This window comes from Manis pentadactyla, chromosome 11, assembly GCF_030020395.1.
Source record: "Manis pentadactyla isolate mManPen7 chromosome 11, mManPen7.hap1, whole genome shotgun sequence".
Taxonomy (NCBI): Eukaryota; Metazoa; Chordata; class Mammalia; order Pholidota; family Manidae; genus Manis; species Manis pentadactyla.
The window spans coordinates 93,731,413-93,754,071 of record NC_080029.1 but is presented as its reverse complement, the minus strand read 5'-3'; the positions used below and the strand labels follow the sequence as shown (position 1 = coordinate 93,754,071).

The window sequence follows — 22,659 nt, the reverse complement described above, 5'->3', positions numbered from 1 at the left end:
CTGAACACCTCTACTTGGGCAAGGGAAAAAAAATAAAAAATGAACAAATGGGAGCACATCAAGCTAAAATGCTTCTGTACAGCAAAGGACACTATCAACTGAACAAAAAGGCATCCTACAGTATGGGAGAATATATTTGTAAATGACTTATCCAACAAGGGGTTAACAAGCAAAATATATGAAGAACTCACACTCCTCAACAACCAAAAAGCAAATAACCCTATTAAAAATTAGCAGTGGACATGAACATACACGTCTCCAAAAAAGAAATTAACATGGCCAACAGGTACATGAAAAGATGCTCCACATCACTACTTATCAGAGAAATGAAAATTAAAACCATAATGAGGTATCACCTCACAGCAGTAAGGATGGCCGACAAAGAAAAGACTAGGAACAACAAATGATGGTGAGGATGCCAAGAAAGGGGAACAGTCCTACACTGTTGGTGGGAATGTAAACTAGTTCAACCACTGTGGAAAGCAATATGGAGGTTAATCAAAAAACTAAAAATAGAAATACCATTTGACACAGGAATTCCACTCCTAGGAATTTATCCAAAGAAAACAACTTCTCAGATTCAAAAAGACATATGCACCCCTATGTTTATAGGAGCACTATTTACAATAGCCAAGATATGGAAGCAACCTAACTGTCCATCAGTAGATGAATGGATAAAGAACACGTAGTACATATACACAATGGAATACTATTCAGCCATAAGAAACAAATCCTGCCATTTGCAACAACATGGATGGACCTAGAGTGTATTATGCTCAGTGAAGTAAGTCACACAGAGAAAGACAAATACCAAATGATTTCCCTCCTTGGTGGAATGTAACAACAAAGCAAAACTGAAGGAACAAAAGAGCAGCAGACACACACACTCCAAGAAGTGACTAGTGGTTACTAAAGGGGACGGGTGAGGGAGGGAGAAGGGGATTGTGGGGTATCATGATTGGTGCACATGGTGTGTGTGCAGTCACCAGTAAGACAGTGTAGCTCAGACACGACAAACAAGGACTCGTGGCACCTTACTACACTGATGGACAGTGACTGCATTGGGGCATGGGGGTGGGACTCGATAATAACAGTGAATGTAATAACCACATTCTTTTTTTGTGAAACCTTCATAAGAGTGTATTATCAATGATACCTTAATAAAAAACTAGTAGTTTGCTCAAATTAGTTTTAAAAGTTGAGGTAATACGACATACATTTAAGATGGTGGCATGAGAAGTGAGATGGAGAATTCCTACCAAAACCACAGATAGTATGAAAATGGAGTTAATTGATACAACTAACCCTAAACAACAATAAGAAAAAAGACTGAACCAGACTGCACACAGAACTCACAAAACAGGGTAACGTACAGAAGCCTTAATCAGGCGGGACCCAGGCCCTTCCCCCACCCCAGCTCACCGGCAGGAGGAAGAGAAACGGAGCGGGGTAGTGTGTGGAAGCCGTGGAATGCTGAAAACCAAGCCCTGGATGTCTGCTTTGGAAGCAGAAACCTACACTGGGTGGTGCTCTGGACGCTGGGGAGCTCAGACAGGTGGAGTACTTGAGAGACAGATACTGGCCACTTGTAGAGGAGGGGATCCACACCCAGCCGCTCTGGAAGAAGGGAAAGGCAGGCGGTCTGAGAGGCTTCCTAGCAGTGAGAGGGCTGCTGAAGGAGCGGGGTTTGCATGGAGCTTGCTGCGCAAGGGAGGGGAGAGCTGGACAAGGTTGTCTGGGCGCGCTCTGTCAGCTGGTTGGGAACTTTCAGGAGCTTCAGGTGCCCATCACCCTGGCAGCCTATGCAGCTCTGTGGGCCCCCACTGTGACATGCACCCTGCTGCACCTTCCTCCTAGCCTGCAAACAACAGTTCACAAACCTGCAGTCACTGTGCTGGCATCAGGCCAGCCTGAGGGAGGCCCCACCTACAACAGCTACAGACACAAAGTACAGAGGCTTACACCTGTGTGCTTGGCCCACTGCCTCTGATACTAGAGACAGGCGCCACAGACCGGAATCAGGAAACAGATCTTTCCTCACCCCAGGCACCAGCGCCGCTCCCCTACATTCCCCAAACTCACTCTAGGGGCTGAGCAGCTCCAGAGACTGTAGCTTCTGGGCACTAGTGGGCACCACACAGAAATATGAAATGTCAAAAGAACATGGTTTAGACCAAAATCTCACAAACCCCAGAAAAAGGGTCAAATGAAACTGAACTCACCAATCTGTCTGAAAGAGAGTTCAAAATAAAAATCATAAACATGCTTATGGAGGTACAGAAAAATATTCAAGAACTCAGGAATGAATTTAAGTCAGAGATTCAATCATTAACAAATTCCACATGTGAAATGAAACATACAATGGAGGGATTTAAAAGCAGATTAGATGTAGTAGAAGAGACGGTAAATGGAATAGAAGTTAGAGAAGAGGAATACAAAGAAGCTGAGGCACAAAGAGAAAAAGGAATCTCTAAGAATGAAAAAATATTGAGAGAATTGTGTGATGAATCCAAATGGAACAACATTTGTATTATAGGGGTACCAGAAGAAGAAGAAGAGAGAAAAAGGGATAGAAAGTGTCATTGAGGAGGTAATTGCTGAAAACCTCCCCAATCTGGGGAAGGAGATAGTCTCTCAGGCTATGGAGGTGCACAGATCACCCAACACAAAGGACCCAAGGAAGACAACATCAAGACATATAATAATTAAAATGGCAAAGATCAAGGATAAAGACAGACTTTTAAAAGGAGTTAGAGAAAGAAAGATCACACATAAAGGAAAACCCATCAGGCTATCATCAGACTTCTCAACAGAAACCTTACAGGCCAGAAGGGAGTGGCAAGATATATTTAATCCAATCAAGCAGGAGGGCCTTGAACCAAAAATACTATACCTGGCAAGGTTATCATTTAAATTTGAAGAAGGGATGAAACAATTTTCAGAGATAAGAAAAAGTTGAGAGGATTTACCTCTCACAAACCACATTTACAGTGCATTATGGAGGGACGCCTATAGATAGAAGTGTTCCAAAGGCTAAATAGATGTCACCCAAGGGATAGACAAAGAGTACAGAATATGATTGATAACATACAAAGAATGGAGGAGGAAGAAAAAGGAGGAAAAAAACAAAAAAGAGAGAACCTTTAGGTTGTGTTTGCAATAGCACACAAAGTGTTAAATTAGACTGTTAGATAGTAAGGGAATTACCCTTGAACATTTGGTAACCACAAATCTAAAGCCTACAATGGCAATAAGTACATACCTATCAATAATCACCCTAAATGTAAATGGTCTGAATACACCAATCAAAAGACATAGAGTTAGTGAATGGATAAAAAACAAGACCCATCTATATGCTGCCTACAAGAGACTCACTTCAAACCCAAAAACATACACAGACTGATAGTAAAGGGATGTTAAAATATATTTCATGCAACTAATAGGGAGAAAAAAGCAGGAGTTGGCAGTACTTATATCAGACAAAACAGACTTCAAAACAAAGAAAATAACAAGACACAAAGAAGGACATTACATAATGATAAAGGGGTCAGTCCAACAAGAGGACATAACGGTTATAAATATCTATGCAACCAACAGAGGATCCCCTATATATGTGAAACAAATACTAACAGAATTAAAGGAGGAAATAGAATGCAATGCAGTCATTTTAGGAGACATCAACACACCACTCACTCCAAAGGACACATCAACCAGACAGAAAATAAGTAAAGAGACAGAGGCACTGAACAACGTATTAGAAGAGATGGACCTAACGGACATCTACAGAACATTCCACCCAAAAGCAACATGATACACATTCTTCTAAAGTGCACATGGAACATCTTCAAGAATAGATCTTACACTAGGCCACAAAAAGAACCTCAGTAAATTTAAAAAGATTGAAATTGTACCAACCAGTTTCTCAGATCACAGAGGTATGAAACTAGAAATAAATTACACAAAGAAAACGCAAAAGTCCACAAACACATGGAGGCTTAATAACATGCTCCTAAATAATCAATGCATCAATGACCAAATAAAAACAGAGATCAAGCAATATATGAAGACAAATGACAACAGTGATTCAACAGCACAAAATCTGTGGGATGCAGCAAAGGACATGCTAAGAGGGAAATATATTGCACTACAGGCCTACCTCAGGAAGGAAGAACAATCCCAAATGAACAGTCTAAACTCACAATTAATTAAACTAGAAAAGGAAGAACAAATGAGACCCAAAGTCAGTAGAAGGAGGGACATAATAAATATTAGAGCAGAATAAATAAAATTGAGAATAAAGCAGTAGAAAGAATTAATGAAAGCAGAAGCTGGTTCTTCAAGAAAATAAACAAAATAGATAAACTGCTAGCCAGACTTATTAAGAAAAAAAGAGAGTCTACACACATAAACAGAATCAGAAATGAGAAAGGAAAAATCAGTATAGACACCACAGAAATACAAAGAATTATGAGAGAATACTATGAAAAATTACATGGTAACAAACTGAATAACCTAGAAGAAATGGACAACTTTCTAGAAAAATACAACCTCCCAAGGCTGACTCAGAAAGAAACAGAAAATCTGAATAGAGAAATTACCAGCAACGAAATCGAACTGATAATCAAAAAACTACCTAAGAACAAAATCTCTGGACCTGATGGTTTCACTCTGAATTTTATCAACCATTTAGTGAAGACCTAATACCCATCCCCCTTAAAGTGTTCCAAAAAGTAGAAGAGTAGGGAATACTCCCAAACTCATTCTAGGAGACCAACATCACTCTAATAGCAAAACCAGACAAGGCACCACAAAAATAGATCATTATAGACCAAAATCCCTGATGCACATAGATGCAAAAGTACTCAACAAAATATTACCAGACCGAATTCAAAAATACATCAAAAAGAACATCCATCCTGATCAAGTGGTATTCATCCCAGGGATGCAAGGATGGTACAACATTTGAAAATCCATCAACATCATCCATCACATCAACGAAAAGAAGGACAAAATCCACATGATCATCTCCACAGATGCTGAAAAAGCATTCAACAAAATTCAACATCCATTCATGATAAAAACTCTCAACAAAATGGGTATAGAGGGCAAGTACCTCAACAGAATAAAGGACATATATGACAAACCCACAGCCAATATTATACTTAACAGCAAGAAGCTGAAAGTTTTTCCTTTAAGATCAGGAACAAGACAGGGATGCCCACTCTCCCTACTTTTATTCAACATAGTAGTGGAGGTCCTAGCCACGGCAATCAGACAATACAAAGAAATAAAAGGCATCCAGATAGGCAAGGAAGAAGTCAAACTGTCCCTGTTTGCAGATGACGTGATATTGTACAGAAAAAAACCCTAAAGACTCCACTCCAAAACTACTACATCTAATATCTGAATTCAGGGAAGTTGCAGGATACAAAAATAATACACAGCAATCTGTGGCTTACCGATACACTAACAATAAACTAGCAGGAAGAGAAATCAGGAAAACAGTTCCATTCACAACTGCATCAAAAAGAATAAAATACTTAGGAATAAACCTAACCAAGGAAGTGAAAGACCTACACCCTGTAAACTACAGGAACTCTTAAGAGAAATTAAAGAGGACACTAATAAATGGAAACTCATCCCATGCTCCTGGCTAGGAAGAATTAATATTGTCAAAATGGCCATCTTGCCTAAAGCAATCTACAGATTCAATGCAATCCCTATCAAAATACCTACAGCATTCTTCAATGAACTAGAGCAAATACTTCTAAAATTCATATGGAATGACAAAAGACCCCGAATAGCCAAAGCAATCCTGAGAAGGAAGAATAAAGCAGGCAGAATTACGCTCCCTGAGTTCAAGCACTACTACAAAGCTATAGTAATTAAGACAATTTGGTACTGGCACAAGAACAGACCCATAGACCAGTGAAACAGAATAGAGAGTAGAGCTATAAACTCAAGCATATATGGTCAATTAATATACAATAAAGGAGCCATGGATATACAACGGGGAAATGATAGCCTCTTCAACAACTGGTGTTGGCGAAACTGGACAGCTACATGTAAGAGAATGAAACTGGATTACTGTCTAACCCCGTACACAAAAGTAAACTCAAAATGGATCAAAGACATGAATGTAAATCATGAAACCATAAAAGTCTTAGAAAAAAATATAGGCAAAAATCTCTTGGACATAAACATGAGCAACTTCTTTATGTATATATCTCCCCAGGCAAGGGAAACAAAAGCTAAAATGAACGTGGGACTACATCAAACTAAAAAGCTTCTATACAGCAAAGGATACCATCAGTAGAACAAAAAGACATCCTACAGTATGGGAGAATATATTCATAAATGCCATATCTGATAAGGGGTTGACATCCAAATTATATAACGAACTCATGCACCTCAACAAACAAAAAGCAAATAAGCCAATTAAAAAATGGGAAGAGGAGCTGAACAGACACTTCTCCAAACAAGAAATTCAGATGGCCAACAGGCACATGAAAAGATGCTCCACATCGCTAATCATCAGAGAAATGCAAATTAAAACTACAATGAGATATCACCTCAAACCAGTTAGGATGGCCAACATCCAAAAGACAAACAAGGACAAATGTTGGCGAGGATGCAGAGAAAGGGGCCCTTCCTACACTGCTGGTGGGAATGTAAACTAGTTCAACCATTGTGGAAAGCAGTATGGAGGTTCCTCAAAAAACTAAAAATAGAAATACCATTTGATCCAGGAATTCCACTCCTAGAAATTTACCCTAAGAATGCAGGAGCCCAGTTTGAAAAAGACATTTGCACTCCTATGTTTATCACAGTAATATTTACAACGGCCAAGAAATGGAAGCAACCTAAATGTCCATCACTAGATGAATGGATAAAGAAGATGTGGTACATATATACAATGGAATATTATTCAGCCATAAGAAGAAAACAAATCCTACCATTTGCAACAACATGGAAGGAGCTAGAGGGTATTATGCTCAGTGACATAAGCTAGGCAGAGAAAGACAAGTATGAAATGATTTCACTTATCTGTAGAGTATAAGAACGAAGAAAAAACTGAAGGAACAAAATAGCAGCAGACTCACAGAACCCAATAATGGACTTCCAGTTACCAAGGGGAAAGGGACTGGGGAGGGTGGGTGGGAAGGGAGGGAGGGATAAGGGGGAAAATGGGGCATTATGATTAGCACACATAATGTAGGGGGGAGACATGGGAAAGGCAGTATATACAGAGAAGACAAGTAGTGATTCTATAGCATCTTACTACACTGATGGACAGTGACTATAATTGGGTACGTTGGGGGGGGGGTGGACTTGTTAATGGGGGGGAGTTTAGTAACCATAATGTTGTTCAAGTAATTGTAAATCATCAAAATTAAAAAATTTTTTTTAAAAAGATTGAGGTAGTACATTTTTCCAAACGTCTAGTTTACTTCGCAATAAAGCCACTGCAAGTCATTTTTAGAATTAGGCACACTAGACTTCTTATAGTACAATATATTATGACAAAAGTACATACTTAAGTTTCTAAATTACAAGGTTTAAAACAAGAACATATTTTAACTGTTTTTTAAATTTACCTTTTTTTCCTGCAAAAACTGGTCTGCTAACTTTTTAACATTTTCTTCATGCTGTGCTCTTAATTCCTTGATCTGCTGTCCACACTGAAAACTAAATTGCAAAGTTATTCTCTTAGACTTTATTATCTTAGATTGGATTTTCAAAGTTGTCTAGAAGTTGGAAACATACATTTATAAAGATAAAGCATTTAATAAGCAGGAGAGTGGGCAGGGAAGGACAAAAACAGACATAAAAATAGGTGAGTCAATGTAATCGGGTATGTGGGGGGGACTTGATAATAGGGGAAGTATAGTAACCATGTTGTTCAAGTGATTGTACATTAACGATACCAAAAAAAAAAAATAGGTTAGTCAAATGCTTATTTGGATTTTCAGTAGAGGATAAAGAATATTGTAAAGTTAATTAAAAAAACAGAAATTAGAAAGATGGAAATTTATGTTTATAAATTGTATTTACAAAGAAACAATTGTGAAAGCCAACTTCAATCACAGAGAGGAAAATCACACTATAGAAAACTGTGAGATCAGTATATAATAATAGATGAGAAAAGTTAGAATTAGATGAGAGTTGATAAGAAATGGTAACAGATGATTTATCCAACAGTCAGGTCTTTAAACATAATAATAAAAGCCTAACCATTAGAAGAACAGGAATGCAAGAAACTAATAAATAAGATAGAATGGAGCCAGTAAGAAAAAAAGAAAAAGGAAAAAAACAGATAAAGATTGTGAATTTCCACTGGAGAAGAAATCAAAGAATACAAACAGATCATTCATGCAAAAAGAAACAAATAGGTAGCAAATATACAGAAAAATGTTAATTTTCACCATTAAAAATGCAAATTAAACCTCCTATATGTATCTATGGTACTATCTTATTCTTATGCTACCAAATTAAGTTGGAATTATAAAAGTCAATGTTGGTAGGGCTATGGGGAAACATTTACATTGTAAATCAGTACAATCACTTTAGAAAGCAATCTTTCATATACGTGATAAGAGCATGAAAGCAATAAAATATTCTCAGAAAGTCTATATTTGAGAATATATAGTAGCAAAAATGAGGGGGGGGGAATCTTTCTTGCATGAAGATTTTTATAGCTGATAAGTCTTAATAGTAAGGAAAGGAAAAATCCTACAATAGTCCAACAATTGGAAGAGATTAAGCAAGTTACGTTAACATGCTGGAATGATGTATTATCTTTAAATTAAATCTTTAATCCTATGTATATATGGAAAAATATTAAATATTATTAGGTTAAAGTACATTTATGTACCATAAAATACCAATATTATTAAAATTAAAATACATATATAAGTAGATACACATTGATAACCTACAAGAGTAAGAAGTCAGAAATGTATAAACATTGCTTTAAAATATGGCAAATCTTCCTAATTTTTGGTGCAGAGACCTAAAAAATACCTTTTACTGTAGAAATGACTAAAGATACAGTGAAGGCTTTTAAAGAGTGATTGCTAGAAAGGCCCCTACGAAGTTCCCTGACCTTATTACCAGCTGAGTGCAGAGGTGTAAGCAAGGGACTAAAGTGCAGAACAGGAGAAGCAGCTGGCATTCTTGTCCCTCAATTATTCTGGGGACATCTTCCAGTGCTGGCTTCCTTTTCTAGATGCCCCTTGAAAAGAACCACAGAATCTTCTTTCAGTCCTTGCTGTATCTAATTTAATAAACTCAGACCTTTCAAGATTTTCTGTCTCACAATGAACTCTACTACATGGGTAGACACAGCATGCCTTGTAAAAGATATTTTCATGGGGTATAACCTATCAAAATAAAAAAGGTATGGACTTCAAAGAAGCACAGAAAGACAACAAAAGGGAAATTTTAAAGACCTAAGAAAATGAAAGAAGAAAAGAAAAACAGAAGCCAAAAAAGGAAAAAAAAAAAAGAATTGTCAAAGTGTTGGACAAATATTATAGATTCATAAATATTTGTTCCTTGTAGCATCTCACCTCTCATATTCTAACCTCTTCACAAGGTAAGTGGTGTTCTTCCTATAGTCTTGAAGTTGGTCTTCTTGTCGAAGGAACTCCTGACGAAGCTCAGCAAGTTGCTCTATCCACATGAGATAAGAGGAAAAGGAATAAAATTTAGTCATTCTAATGCTTGCTATTGAGAAGTTATGGGATATTTAAAAACTATATATACTTCTCAATTTCTTTACTCAGACTCAGGGAGTAAATTATGTAATTAAAATCATATTTAATCACTTTTTTTTTTAATAATTATTTTTTATTGAAGGGTAGTTGCACAGTATTACATTACATTAGTTTCAAGTGTACAACACAGTGGTAGAACATTTATATACATAATTCTAGGTTCCAGCTATCACCTTACCAAGCTGTTACAATATCTTGACTATATTCCTTATGCTATACATTACATCCCGGTTACTTATTTATTTTACCATTGGAAGTCTGTCCTTTTTTTTTTTTTGTGAGGGCATCTCTCATATTTATTGATCAAATGGTTGTTAACGACAATAAAATTCTCTATAGGGGAGTCAATGCTCAATGCACAATCATTAATCCACCCCAAGCCTAATTTTCGTCAGTCTCCAATCTTCTGAGGCATAACAAACAAGTTCTTACATGTAGAACAAATTCTTACATAATGAATAAGTTACATAGTGAACAGTACAAGGGCAGTCATCACAGAAACTTTCGGTTTTGCTCATGCATTATGAACTCTAAACAGTCAGTTCAAATATGAATACTCATTTGGTTTTTATACTTGATTTATATGTGGATACCACATTTCTCTCTTTATTATTATGATTTTCAATAAAATGCTGAAGTGGTAGGTAGATACAAGATAAAGGTAGAAAACATAGTTTAGTGTTGTAAGAGAGCAAATGTAGATGATCAGGTGTGTGCCTGTAGACTATGTGTTAATCCAAGCTAGACCAGGGCAATAAAACATCCCCGTATGCAGAAGATTTCTCTCAGAACAGGGGGGGTGAGGTTCTAAGCCTCACCTCTGTTGATCCCCAATTTCTCACCTGATGGCCCCCCTGCGACTGTGCCTGTCTTAGGTTGTTCCTCCCTTGAGGAATCTTACCCGTCTCTGGCTAACCAGTCATCTTCCGGGGCCATACAGGGAAATGTGAAGTTGGTAAGTGAGAGGGAAGCCTTATTGTTTGAAAAGGTTAGCTTTTTACTTCTTTGCATATTTACGCCCTGTGGCTTCTATGCCCAGCATTTATCTTGAGGTATCTTTACCACTTGGAAGATTTATGATACTCGGTAAATTTGATATGAGGTACGAATTCTATTTAAGGGTTGTAATTAGGAAGGAAGAAGAAAAGCTATAGAAGCAGCAGGCGGAAGAAAACATGGGAAGATTATTTCTTTGACATATCTTCTTGTAGAGTAACTTCAGCATATATACGTTTTAAACTACTACTTAAATTGCGCACACACATTAACATAATAGGAGTATAGTTACATAACCAAAGCATATCTGTAATTACCAGCCATCTCCAGTGAAACCAAGAAAACCATTAAGGCACCTTAGGCATTTGTGAAAACTTATCTATGATATGGTGGATATTGTCCAACTGAACTTGAACAGTCTGAGAGAAATCAGACAAATTAAAACAACCCATTCCTGGGGACTGTTCACATGCCATATGTTCTTTTAACAGTAAATAGTCTGTAGTTGTAAGACTTTGGAGCGCTACAATTTGCACTTCTCCAAATTCTTGGTTGAGTTCCAACAGTATAGATCCAGTCAAATTTGTTGTTTTACTGTATGCACGGGTCAGCTTAGATATCTCCTTCCTCATTCCCATGGCAAGTCCAGGAAATGGTGGGATGAGTGCATCTACAGCTGTAGCAGTGCGTGGATCTTTGTTGGGGTTTTTTGATGATCATCTTCTGGCATGAGTCTTCCAGAGAGTGCAGATGTTGGAAGTTCTTTTTCATATTGTATCTTAGTTCATTTTCGGGGTAGCCCAATTAGGCTTTGATCCTCTGTATAAACACAAACAGACCCTTTGCCCACACTTTTATATGCCCTTTATACCCTTGTGTAGAACTCGTTGGAGGTTACCACACAGGAACTGCACTTTTTTTTTTTTTTTGCTTTGTTTTTGGTATCACTAATCGACACTTACATGACGAATATTATGTTTACTAGGCTCTCCCCTATACCAGGTCTCCCCTATAAACCCCTTTACAGTCACTGTCCATCAGCATAGCAAAATGTTGTAGAATCACTACTTGCCTTCTCTGTGTTGTACAGCCCTCCCTTTTCTCCTACCCCCCATGCATGTTAATCTTAATACCCCTCTACTTCTCCCCCCCTTATCCCTCCCTACCCACCCATCCTCCCCAGTCCCTTTCCCTTTGGTACCTGTTAATCCATTCTTGAGTTCTGTGATTTTGCTGCTGTTTTGTTCCTTCAGTTTTTCCTTTGTTCTTATATTCCACAAGTAAGTGAAATCATTTGGTATTTCTCTTTCTCCGCTTGGCTTGTTTCACTGAGCATAATACCCTCCAGCTCCATCCATGTTGCTGCAAATGATTGGATTTGCCCTTTTCTTATGGCTGAGTAGTATTCCATTGTGTATATGTACCACATCTTCTTTATCCATTCATCTATTGATGGACATTTAGGGTGCTTCCAATTCTTGGCTATTGTAAATAGTGCTGCAATAAACATAGGGGTGCATCTGTCTTTCTCAAACTTGATTGCTGTGTTCTTAGGGTAAATTCCTAGGAGTGGAATTCCTGGGTCAAATGGTAAGTGTGTTTTGAGCATTTTGATGTACCTCCATACTGCTTTCCACAATGGTTGAACTAACTTACATTCCCACCAGCAGTGTAGGAGGGTTCCCCTTTCTCCACAGCCTCGCCAACATTTGTTGTTGTTTGTCTTTTGGATGGCAGCCATCCTTACTGCTGTGAGGTGATACATCATTGTAGTTTTAATTTGCATTTCTCTGATGACAAGCGATGTGGAGCATCTTTTCATGTGTCTGTTGGCCATCTGTATCTCTTTTTTGGAGAACTGTCTGTTCAGTTCCTCTGCCCATTTTTTAATTGGGTTATTTGTTTTTTGTTTGTTGAGGCGTGTGAGCTCCTTATATATTCTGGACGTCAAGCCTTTATCAGATGTGTCATTTTCAAATATATTCTCCCATACTGTAGGGATCCTTCTTGTTCTATTGATGGTGTCTTTTGCTGTACAGAAGCTTTTCAGCTTAATATAGTCCCACTTACTCATTTTTGCTGTTGTTTTCCTTGCCCGGGGAGATATGTTCAAGAAGAGGTCACTCATGTTTATGTCTAAGAGGTTTTCGCCTATGTTTTCTTCCAAGAGTTTAATGGTTTCATGGCTTACATTCAGGTCTTTGATCCATTTTGAGTTTACTTTTGTATATGGGGTTAGACAATGGTCCAGTTTCATTCTCCTACATGTAGCTGTCCAGTTTTGCCAGCACCACCTGTTGAAGAGACTGTCATTTCGCCATTGTATGTCCATGGCTCCTTTATCAAATATTAATTGACCATATATGTCTGGGTTAATGTCTGGATTCTCTAGTCTGTTCCATTGGTCTGTGGCTCTGCTCTTGTGCCACTACCAAATTGTCTTGATTACTATGGCTTTATAGTAGAGCTTGAAGTTGGGGAGTGAGATCCCCCCTACTTTATTCTTCTTTCTCAGGATTGCTTTGGCTATTCGGGGTCTTTGGTGTTTCCATATGAATTTTTGAATTATTTGTTCCAGTTCATTGAAGAATGTTGCTGGTAGTTTCATAGGGATTGCATCAAACCTGTATATTGCTTTGGGCAGGATGGCCATTTTGACGATATTAATTCTTCCTAGCCACGAGCATGGGATGAGTTTCCATCTGTTAGTGTCCCCTTTAATTTCTCTTAAGAGTGACTTGTGGCTTTCAGAGTACAGGTCATTCACTTCCTTGGTTCGGTTTATTCCTAGGTATTTTATTTTTTTTGATGCAATTGTGAATGGAGTTGTTTTCCTGATTTCTCTTTCTGTTGGTTCATTGTTAGTATATAGGAAAGCCACAGATTTCTGTGTGTTGATTTTGTATCCTGCAACTTTGCTGTATTCCGATATCAGTTCTAGTAGTTTTGGGGTGGAGTCTTTAGGGTTTTTTATGTACAGTATCATGTCATCTGCAAATAGTGACAGTTTAACTTCTTCTTTTCCAATCTGGATTCCTTGTATTTCTTTATTTTGTCTGATTGCCGTGGCTAGGACCTCCAGTACTATGTTAAATAACATTGGAGAGAGTGGGCATCCCTGTCTAGTTCCCGATCTCAGAGGAAATGCTTTCAGCTTCTCGCTGTTCAATATAATGTTGGCTGTGGGTTTATCATAGATGGCCTTTATTATGTTGAGGTACTTGTCCTCTATTCCCATTTTGCTGAGAGTTTTTAACATGAATGGATGTTGAACTTTGTCAAATGCTTTTTCAGCATCTATGGAGATGATCATGTGGTTTTTGTCTTTCTTTTTGTTGATGTGGTGGATGATGTTGATGGACTTTCGAATGTTGTACCATCCTTGCATCCCTGGGATGAATCCCACTTGGTCATGGTGTATGATCCTTTTGATGTATTTTTGAATTCGGTTTGCTAATATTTTGTTGAGTATTTTTGCATCTACGTTCATCAGGGATATTGGTCTGTAGTTTTCTTTTTTGGTGGGGTCTTTGCCTGGTTTTGGTATTAGGGTGATGTTAGCTTCATAGAATGAGTTTGGGAGTATCCCCTCCTCCTCTATTTTTTGGAAAACTTTAAGGAGAATGGGTATTATGTCTTCCCTGTATGTCTGATAAAATTCCGAGGTAAATCCATCTGGCCCGGGGGTTTTGTTCTTTGGTAGTTTTTTGATTACCGCTTCAATTTCGTTGCTGGTAATTGGTCTGTTTAGATTTTCTGTTTCTTCCTGGGTCAATCTTGGAAGGTTATATTTTTCTAGAAAGGTGTCCATTTCTCCTAGGTTTCCCAGTTTGTTAGCATATAGGTTTTCATAGTATTCTCCAATAATTCTTTGCATTTCCGTGGGGTCCGTCGTGATTTTTCCTTTCTCGTTTCTGATACTGTTGATTTGTGTTGACTCTCTTTTCTTCTTAATAAGTCTGGCTAGAGGCTTATCTATTTTGTTTATTTTCTCGAAGAACCAGCTCTTGGTTTCATTGATTTTTGCTATTGTTTTATTCTTCTCAATTTTATTTATTTCTTCTCTGATCTTTATTATGTCCCTCCTTCTGCTGACCTTAGGCCTCATCTGTTCTTCTTTTTCCAATTTTGATAATTGTGACATTAGACCATTCATTTGGGATTGCTCTTCCTTTTTTAAATATGCTTGGATTGCTATATACTTTCCTCTTAAGACTGCTTTTGCTGTGTCCCACAGAAGTTGGGGCTTAGTGTTATTGTTGTCATTTGTTTCCATATATTGCTGGATCTCCATTTTGATTTGGTCATTGATCCATTGATTATTTAGGAGCGTGTTGTTGAGCCTCCATGTGTTTGTGAGCCTCTTTGCTTTCTTTGTACAGTTTATTTCTAGTTTTATGCCTTTGTGGTCTGAAAAGTTGGTTGGTAGAATTTCAATCTTTTGGAATTTTCTGAGGCTCTTTTTGTGGCCTAGTATGTGGTCTATTCTGGAGAATGTTCCATGTGCACTTGAGAAGAATGTATATCCTGCTGCTTTTGGATGTAGAGTTGTATAGATGTCTATTAGGTCCATCTGCTCTACTGTGTTGTTCAGTGCTTCCGTGTCCTTACTTATTTTCTGCCCAGTGGATCTATCCTTTGGGGTGAGTGGTGTGTTGAAGTCTCCTAGAATGAATGCATTGCAGTCTATATCCCCCTTTAGTTCTGTTAGTATTTGTTTCACATATGCTGGTGCTCCTGTGTTGGGTGCATATATATTTAGAATGGTTATATCCTCTTGTTGGACTGAGCCCTTTATCATTATGTAGTGTCCTTCTTTATCTCTTGTTACTTTCTTTGTTTTGAAGTCTATTTTGTCTGATATTAGTACTGCAACCCCTGCTTTCTTCTCACTGTTGTTTGCTTGAAATATGTTTTTCCATCCCTTGACTTTTAGTCTGTACATGTCTTTGGGTTTGAGGTGAGTTTCTTGTAAGCAGCATATAGATGGGTCTTGCTTTTTTATCCATTCTGTTACTCTGTGTCTTTTGATTGGTGCATTCAACCCATTAACATTTAGGGTGACTATTGAAAGATATGTACTTATTGCCATTGCAGGCTTTAAATTCGTGGTTACCAAAGGTTCAAGGTTAGCCTCTTTAGTATCTTACTGCCTAACTTAGCTCACTTATTGAGCTTTTATATACACTGTCTGGAGATTCTTTTCTTCTCTCCCTTCTTGTTCCTCCTCCTCGATTCTTCATATGTTGGGTGTTTTGTGCTGTGCTCTTTCTAGGAGTGCTCCCATCTAGAGCAGTCCCTGTAAGATGTTCTGTAGAGGTGGTTTGTGGAAAGCAAATTCCCTCAGCTTTTGTTTGTCTGGGAATTGTTTAATCCCACCGTCATATTTGAATGATAGTCGTGCTGGATACAGTATCCTTGGTTCAAGGCCCTTCTGTTTCATTGTATTAAATATATCATGCCATTCTCTTCTGGCCTGTAGGGTTTCTGTTGAGAAATCTGACGTTAGCCTGATGGGTTTCCCTTTATAGGTGACCTTTTTCTCTCTAGCTGCCTTTAACACTCTTTCCTTGTCCTTGATCTTTGCCATTTTAATTATTATGTGTCTTGGTGTTGCCCTTCTTGGATCCTTTCTGTTGGGGGTTCTGTGTATTTCCGTGGTCTGTTCGATTACTTCCTCCCCCAGTGTGGGGAAGTTTTCAGCAATTATTTCTTCTAAGATACTTTCCATCTCTTTTCCTCTCTCTTCTTCTTCTGGGACCCCTATAATACGGATATTGTTCCTTTTGGATTGGTCACACAGTTCTCTTAATATTGTTTCATTCCTGGAGATCCTTTTGTCTCTCTCTATGTCAGCTTCTATGCGTTCCTGTTCTCTGATTTCAATTCCATCAATGGCCTCTTGCATTCTATCCATTCTGCTTATAAACCCTTCCAGAGTTTGTTTCATTTCTGCGATCTCCTTTCTGGCATCTGTGATCTCCTTCCGTACTTCATCCCATTTCTCTTGCGTATTTCTCTGCATCTCTGTCAGCATGTTTATGATTCTTATTTTGAACTCTTTTTCAGGGAGACTGGTTAGGTCTGTCTCCTTCTCTGGTGTTGTCTCTGTGATCTTTGTCTGCCTGTAGCTTTGCCTTTTCATGGTGATAGGAATAGTCTGCAGAACTGGGACGAGTGACGGCTGGAAGAACTTCCCTTCTTGTTGGTTTGTCGCCCTCCTCTCCTGGGAGATCAGAGACCTCTAGTGGCTTGTGCTGGGCAGCTGCGTGCAGACAGGGCTTCTGCTTCCTGCCCGGCTGCTATGGAGTTAATCTCCGCTGTTGCTGTGGGCGTGGCCTGGCTCGGGCAGCTACTCCAAAATGGTGGAGTCGCGTTGGAGCAGGAGCTGCTGGGAGGCTATTTATCTCCGTAAGGGGCCTCCCTGCTCCCTGCAGCCCAGGGGTTAGGGTGCCCAGAGATCCCAGATTCCCTACCTCTGGATTAAGTGACCCGCCCTGCCCCTTTAAGACTTCCAAAAAGCACCCGCCAAAACAAAACAACGCCCACCAAAAAAAAAAAGAAAAAAAAATTATTTTAATTAAAAAAAAAAAAAAAAGTTTTTAATTAAAAAAAAAAAAAAAAAACGGTGGTCGTTCGTTTTTCTTTATTCTCCGGTGCCAGCCTCAGGCCTCTGCTCACCGGTCTTTCTGCCCTGTTTCCCTAGTATTGGGGTCCCTATCCCTTTAAGACTTCCAAAAAGCGCTCGCCAAAACAAAACAGCAAAAAAGCAAAAAAAAATGGTCGCGCGCTTTTCTTATGTCCTCTGGCGCCCAGCCTCCAGTGCCTGCTCACTGTTCTTGCTGCCCTGTTTTCCTCGTATCGAGGGCCCTGCACTCTGGCCCGGATGGCGGGGGCTGGGTGTTCGGCAGTCCTGGGCTCCGTCTCCCTCCCGCTCTGCCTGCTCTTCTCCCGCCGGGAGCTGGGGGGAGGGGCGCTCAGCTCCCGCCCGGCCGGGGCTTGTATCTTACCGCCTTCGCGAGGCGCTGGGTTCTCTCAGGTGCGGATGTGGTCTGGATATTGTCCTGTGTCCTCTGGTCCTTATTCTAGGAAGGGTTGTCTTTGTTATATTTTCATAGATATATGTTGTTTTGGGAGGAGATTTCCGCTGCTCTACTCACGCCGCCATCTTCCGCCCCTCTCTTAATCACTTTTTATAACACATGCATGGCAATAAAATTTATTTTTGAAACAAAATGGCCTCAGTGGTTTTGACATCAATCAGAAATGTGAAAAAATTATACAGCTTTTCACATTATGTAGACAAATACTAACTTGTCGAAACAGTACCAAAAAAACCCTGCCCATCTCTTTGAACCTATTGGCTTTATAAGAGGGAAGAAATCCTGTTTTTAGATATGTTGGCTATAGGTACAGAATTCAAGGTTTCTTTTCTTTTAAATCACATTTGATTCCCAACTTAACTGCCAAACACTTCATATCTCATTTCAACTTCTCCTACTAATGATAGGTCCAAATATACCAAAATTACATTTTCAAAGCTCAAAATTTCTGGACTAGAGTTTAAAGTTTTAGTTGTTATGAGTTACATGAAATTCTAAGCTGGTTAGTAAATTAAAAGCTGGGCCAGAGGCTCTTTTGTGAACATTTAATCCATAAACACTGGCCTCGTATTTTCTAGAGTCACTCCTCTTCACAAGACCCTACAAATAAAATTCAGCCAGAGAAGAGAAATGTCAGTTTCTTGGAGAGATAATTTTAAAAATTAGCTAACAGTTAGCAGTTAAACAGAAGTAGTAGTTAAGAAAGCCTTAATTTATATAAGTGGGAACAGAGATCTATTCTGTATAAATAACATCTTTCAAGACTAAAATAGAATATCTAACTGTAAGGTACCAATATTGTAACTATAATATCTACTTTTCCTGGAAGGCTTATAGAATTAGTCTTATTAACCTTAAAGTCACTCTAACAATGCTTGGGATATAAGTTTTTAAAAAGCAGATGTAAATATGTATTTATAACAATTATATCCATATAAAAAACCAGAGTAGAATAAAAATATATCAAAGTGCTACCAGTGATTATATTTAGTGGTGGGATTCTGAACATATTTTTTTCTCTACTTTCTAAATTTTAATGTAGAAATCAAAAAGTGGCAATGATAAAAAAAATTTTCAAGGCACATGAACATTTGCTGAGGTATATAAATAAAAGGTTTAGCAATGTGCATAACACTAGCTATCACATAGTATAACAATCAGGTATAAAAAGTAACAGATACACATAAAGTGCTTGCAGTTAATAATTATGTTTATATATTCTAGCCATTTTTTAGGGTTTTTTAAAATTTTTAACTGAGACATAACATGGTGTAAGTTTACAATGTACATGTTGGTTGGATTCACTTATAGATTGTGAAATGATCACTACCAAACATTAGCTAAAGCCTCTATCACCTCCCACATAATTAATTGCCACTTCTTTTCTGTGGTGAGAACATTTAAGATCTACTCTCTGAACAACTTTCAAGTAAATTGTTAACTTAGATCACCAAAACTTATTCATCTCATAACTGAGAGTTTGTGTCCTTCAACCAGTATTTCCTTTATTTCCCTCACCTCCCTCAGCCCCTGGTAATCACCATTCTACTCTCTGTTTCTATGAAATCAGTCAAGCCACATTTTAAATTTCTCTTCTTACTCTATTAATTCTATAATATGTAAACACGGTTGATCTTCATAGTTTTTCATCTATTACTACCATGCAGATGAAGTCAATAAATATGAGGCCAGATATCCCTGAATAACACATTCAGAATGTTACCTGATTCCTGGCCCTATCTTCTAGGACAAAGAGGGCTAGCTAGTGGTAGCAGAAACTGGCCTAAGCTGTGGATGTTGATTCTACAGAGGCAATGAGACCTCAGCAGAAGGCAGGGACAAAAAGCCTTGGAGCTTATGGTTAGCCAGTTCAGTGAACCTGTGTTCAGGCAGGAAAGGTTCTGAAAGTAAGAAGTTACTGCAATTTAAAAAAAAATCAGCACTACCTAGAGCTACTAGGGAATGGCCTCAATTGATCTTTAGTATGCATTCAGGCTTCTTTTTTTTACACAGTAAAATAAATGAAGTTGCTAAGTTTACCTTCAGAATATACCCGAGGTCCAGTACGATTTCAAGATTTGGGATGGCTTCTTTGCCTCCCCACAAGCTTCTCACTAACAATATTTGAAATTCTTTTGTCAGGAAATAAAAGTTTACATTTCTAAATGAAGATAAAAAGCTTAAAATACAAATGACAAAGAAAAATAAAACACCAATACAAGTGAGTTTCAGTCCACTGAAATATCAGAATCTTCCGGGTTTGAATAAAGGGAAGGGATTATAAAGCAGGGAGCTAACTGGTGCTCTGAAGAGGTCAAAACAGACTTGAAAAGGGGAAAAGTAAACTGATCAGAAAACAAACTAAAGACAAAGTTTCCTATGTCACAATTTTACTTTCAACTGATTGTGTCTTTTCTTTCTCTTTTCTTTCCTGTACTTTCATCCCTGTGACTAATTTATTTATGTCATCATGTGTTTTCTTTATTTTGAACCCAAAGGTACTGTGTCTAGTGCCCAGGTCACCACAGAATGTGCACAGCAACTTAACATGAGATCAGATCCACGTCTGATTGTGTAGGATGTTCTATCTCTGAGAGTAAGATGAGGGTACGTTATAGTAAGGCATGGCCAATTTAACTTGAAACTCTCAATTTACACTGAAAATACTAGGGAGGGATATAGCTAAGAAAGGGCCAATTTCTAAAGCAAAAAATTTCACTTCTAGATAATTTTGATTGTAAATTTTCTTTCAGTAATAGGTGAGCTATTCAAAATAAATCGGAGTATATTAGAATGCTAACTTATTATCTCAGGGTTAAAAACTCATTCCTTTTATTTCCAAGAAAATATTCACTAGCATTAGGTTTTCCTATGGTCTCAGTGTATATTAGTTCCATTACACCCTTAGTAATTTCAATGAAAATAGTCAAATATGGATTTTAAAGTTAACTTGTCTAGAAGTTAAGTTTCAGTAGAAATAGTTCCTAAGGTGCAAAAGTCACATTAATGAAATTCAATCTTAAGGGTCCAAGCTTCAGTACTTGCACAAAACCAAAAGCTATACAGTTACGAGTTCAAAATCAAAGCCTTTTTCTCTACTGAAGAGCATCATACAAATTTTAAAGTATTTCAAGATCTAATTCAATGCATACAGTAAAGCAAAGATTTTTAGTCAGTAATACAAGCTGTCATTTTCTTTGACAAATACTTGCAGAAACCATAGACCTTCTTATTCAACTGATCTGTTACTATTTAATAAGAAATATACTTCAATGATAAGCAGAATAATTTGTAAAAATTGCTGACTGGAAGCAGCACTGACAGTATGGCATCTTCTGTGGCATCCTAATGTGCTCTCATTGAGTCAAAAAGAATAGAATATGGACACAAATACAAAGAAAACAAATATGGCCACCCAAGGAAGCAAATTTTTAATAGAAAGTCAAAGATGTTCTAAATCAGAGATAAGCTTTAGTCATCTCCTATCACTTCACCTAAGTGGAAAAAAACACAAAAAACGAACAATAAAAAAACAGGTTCCTTCCTGGTTTCTTTCAGGTCTCCTGTTCCCAGAGTATCTAAAACATCAAGCCTGGAGGATCCCAAAGCATCCCTAGACCTGAATGGGTTATTTTAGCATATTGACAGCACAAAAGGATCACCCATTACCTTTTCCCTAGAAATTTGATAGTCTCTGAAGCTACAGTTCGATTTTTCTTTGAGAATTCCTTTAACATTGCATTGCAAGAAATCTGTCTATAGCAGATTTATTTAAAATGCAGGTCTGTCTAAAATGCAGACCTCAAATTTTAACTTGCATTTATTATATATTAAGCAACACTAAAATTTGTTCAGTCTATATTCAGACAAAAGGATAAGTGTTTTGTCATTAGAGGAGTTGAATTCAAAAATTTTATTTCATTTAGCTGTCTATTTCTTAATTCTTGAGGATTTTAGACATTTAGTGACTTTTATCTATCTTTAATCTGTAATTAAGTTTCTTACCCTTTAAATGATGTATGTCTGCCATCTGATATGATATGTTGCTCTGTAGTTTAATCTGAAAAAAAAATTGTTTTCATTTTACTAAAGAATATGTAGTTTTGCTCATATTTACTTCTTTTGCTCATATTCACTTTGAGCTTGATCATAAATGCAAGAGAAATTAAGTTATATATACCCCACCACTTTCCAAAAAAAATGAGATAAATTCTGCATTTTGTAATACTCATTTTAAATTTGCCCAATATTTAATACGTAGTAAAACAACTTACAAAAGTTTTAAAATTTGAGCTCAATATTGCTTAATGATGTATTATTCAAAATCTTACCAGACGAGAACTCTTACTAACTCTGTATTAAAAAAAGGATTGTTTGAATTAATTATAATCATGTCAAATCAAAAGTAATGAATGCTTATCAAGCTCCCATAATATTATATGACATACTACACAGCTGTGGTCACTGCTCTCAAGGAGCCAGTATAAATGAACACTAGGAACTTAAAAGATTACCAAAATATGACTCAAATTAAGGCTTACCATTTAATTTAAACTTTAAAAGAAGGCTTTGTATAGCCAGGATGTCATACACAAAGAACAACTGTGTCTCAGTTCTAGCTTAAACAGATTTCACCTAATTGTAAAATGCAACTAAAATATCATTACAAAAAGTTCTCTTGTCAACCTCAACAGCAACTTTACTTTAAGAGATGCAGATTCATACTGACCAGAAGCAACAACATGAGTAGCAAATGATTATAATAAATACCACTTCAATCT

At 37.6% G+C, this 22,659-nt stretch overlaps 1 protein-coding gene across 2 annotated transcripts in view; it reads right to left on the bottom strand.

The window, feature by feature from the left end:
* GOLM2 (golgi membrane protein 2) overlaps nt 1–22,659 on the bottom strand; it is a 163,058-nt gene that overhangs the window by 78,815 nt on the left and 61,584 nt on the right. For both annotated transcript variants that reach the window (XM_036905378.2, XM_036905379.2), the window contains exons 2-4: nt 21,884–21,938; nt 9,573–9,675; nt 7,599–7,689 (exon numbers count right to left, since the gene is read on the bottom strand). In XM_036905378.2, coding sequence (XP_036761273.1) covers nt 7,599–7,689; nt 9,573–9,675; nt 21,884–21,938 — 249 coding nt within the window. The remainder of the gene's footprint in view (nt 1–7,598; nt 7,690–9,572; nt 9,676–21,883; nt 21,939–22,659) is intronic.